A 2,036-nucleotide genomic window follows, 5' to 3' on the forward strand; every position below is an offset into this window, starting at 1 on the left:
CTGTTTACTTGCTGCTTATGCGCAATAAATGAAACTTATTGTTTTTCTTAACTTTCTTCGTGTTTTCTGGTATATATATATATATATATATATATATATATATTGTTATAAAAATAGTAGAAAAAGTACAAACTAATTTAATTTCATTTTTTAAGCTGTTTAAATGTTGAATAGCTTAATTTATATACGTTTCTCGAATAGCAATAAACAGTTCAAAGAGTATATATTTATAAAATATATTGCCTCTTTTGCACAGCTATTCCCCATGAATGCTAAAATAATAATCCTGTAACTAAAAAAGAGTTAATTGAGTGGATCATAATAATAACATTAACATTTTCATTATTTTAACTCAATAACAGGAAACATAATATTACTGAAACACTCACCTTTGTTACAGCTGTATCTCTGTCCCAGTTACTACTTGTATTGTATATCCATCCAGTTTTACAAGTAACGTTTGTCCAGTTTGTATTGGGCTCTTTTAAAATAATAGTATTATGTTCCGTACGTATACTGTAATCCAATTTATACATGGTACATCGGCTGTAACCAGTACTAGTAGGTGCCTGGGGAATAGTCAGGTGCCTAATAAGGTGGTCACTCAAGTTCGCTGCTGCCAATTCAGGCACTTGGCACCAGTGGTCAGGAGTCCAAGACATGAACAATTGGCTAAATGCTTGACAACCAAATGTGAGGTGCGCAGGTAAGAACACGAACCATAACATAAGATTTTGATATTTTCCATTTTCTCCCACTTCATGAAGTATTTCATCAAAATCCATTATGATGTTTACTGATGACACTGTTTGTTTTGGTATATTACGAGCGAATATGTATTAGTTTAAAAAACATGACATTACGAACGCTACTTGTCGTATAGTATCAAACATCAAAAAACATTCAATGAAATGATTAAATTTAAAATATTTATTAAAATGAACTGTATACGCATGCCTTTTTCTATAAGGTAAACACTGATGTCAATTTACTTTGGACTCGATGCCTTGGTTGCTATAAATTCCGTCAATATTAACAGTAAATAAGTATTATTAAAAAAACATTTTTGGAATGTAAACAGGTCTTAAATAATTGAGGTTAGATGCATAATGGTTAATGGAATAAATTCAACTGAATAAATATTTACAAGTTTGAATGTTTGTTCTACTCTTGAAATAAAATAATTTTAACTGCGCAGGAAAAAAGCGAAATGTATAACAACAATATTATAATTTATAGTTATAATAATAATACAAGTTCAACATGTAACAAAATATGCACGAAATATATATTTAAACAAAATTTATTTACTACAAGTTTAATTTTCTAAAATGAACTAAATGTTTTAAGATGATAAATTCAAAAAATTACAAGATCAGCAATTAGCAGCTCTACCGAAACATTAACGAATTAAATCATCAACATTTAGTGAAATAATATCCACGCAAAAGCAAACTAAAACTTTTTAAAACTGTTTTCCTATACGAAATAAATGACTTTAATTATCTTTAGAGAAACAAAAGAGTAGAAATTTTCGCACAAAATATTACAAATAGATCCATAACACGCAACAGATGTTAATAAAAATTTCCTCTAAATTCCTTCCATAGAGCGTGACTAAAGTCATAAGAAAATTTCCTCTAGGGGGTGTGGGTATTGATGGAATACCTTAAAAGCTCGGCGGCTCTTCAGCCACTGAGGAAGGAATTTCGAAATGTGTCTGTTCTAAAGATTTAGTAGATTATAGCGACACTATGCGGAATGCGGACGAAGTATTTGTGAAGATAATTAATCCACATTGTCAAAAGAGAGAATATGTTTGCATATTAAAAGAAAAATGTGATGCAGATAAAATGCAACATGGATTTTAATTACATGAGTTTTTTAACGAAATTTTGAAAAATAGATAATTTGCTATGTTTCAAATATTCAATTAAAGAAAAATAGTAAAATAATTCATATTGAATAATAATTAAAATGGTAGTAAATAATACATGAATAATCCGTTCAGATGTTTAGTAGATTATAACGTCAGT

At 28.8% G+C, this 2,036-nt stretch overlaps 1 protein-coding gene across 1 annotated transcript in view; it reads right to left on the reverse strand.

Annotated features, from left to right (window-relative positions):
• LOC107444471 (beta-alanine transporter-like) overlaps window positions 1–1,697 on the reverse strand; it is a 275,373-nt gene extending 273,676 nt beyond the window's left edge. The window contains exon 1 of the mRNA XM_071179361.1: window positions 390–1,697. Within this exon, the coding sequence (XP_071035462.1) occupies window positions 390–785 (396 nt within the window). The 5' untranslated portion in view covers window positions 786–1,697. The remainder of the gene's footprint in view (window positions 1–389) is intronic.
• Window positions 1,698–2,036: the final 339 nt, after the last annotated feature.

Source organism: Parasteatoda tepidariorum, chromosome 4 (genome assembly GCF_043381705.1).
Source record: "Parasteatoda tepidariorum isolate YZ-2023 chromosome 4, CAS_Ptep_4.0, whole genome shotgun sequence".
Classification (NCBI taxonomy): Eukaryota; Metazoa; Arthropoda; class Arachnida; order Araneae; family Theridiidae; genus Parasteatoda; species Parasteatoda tepidariorum.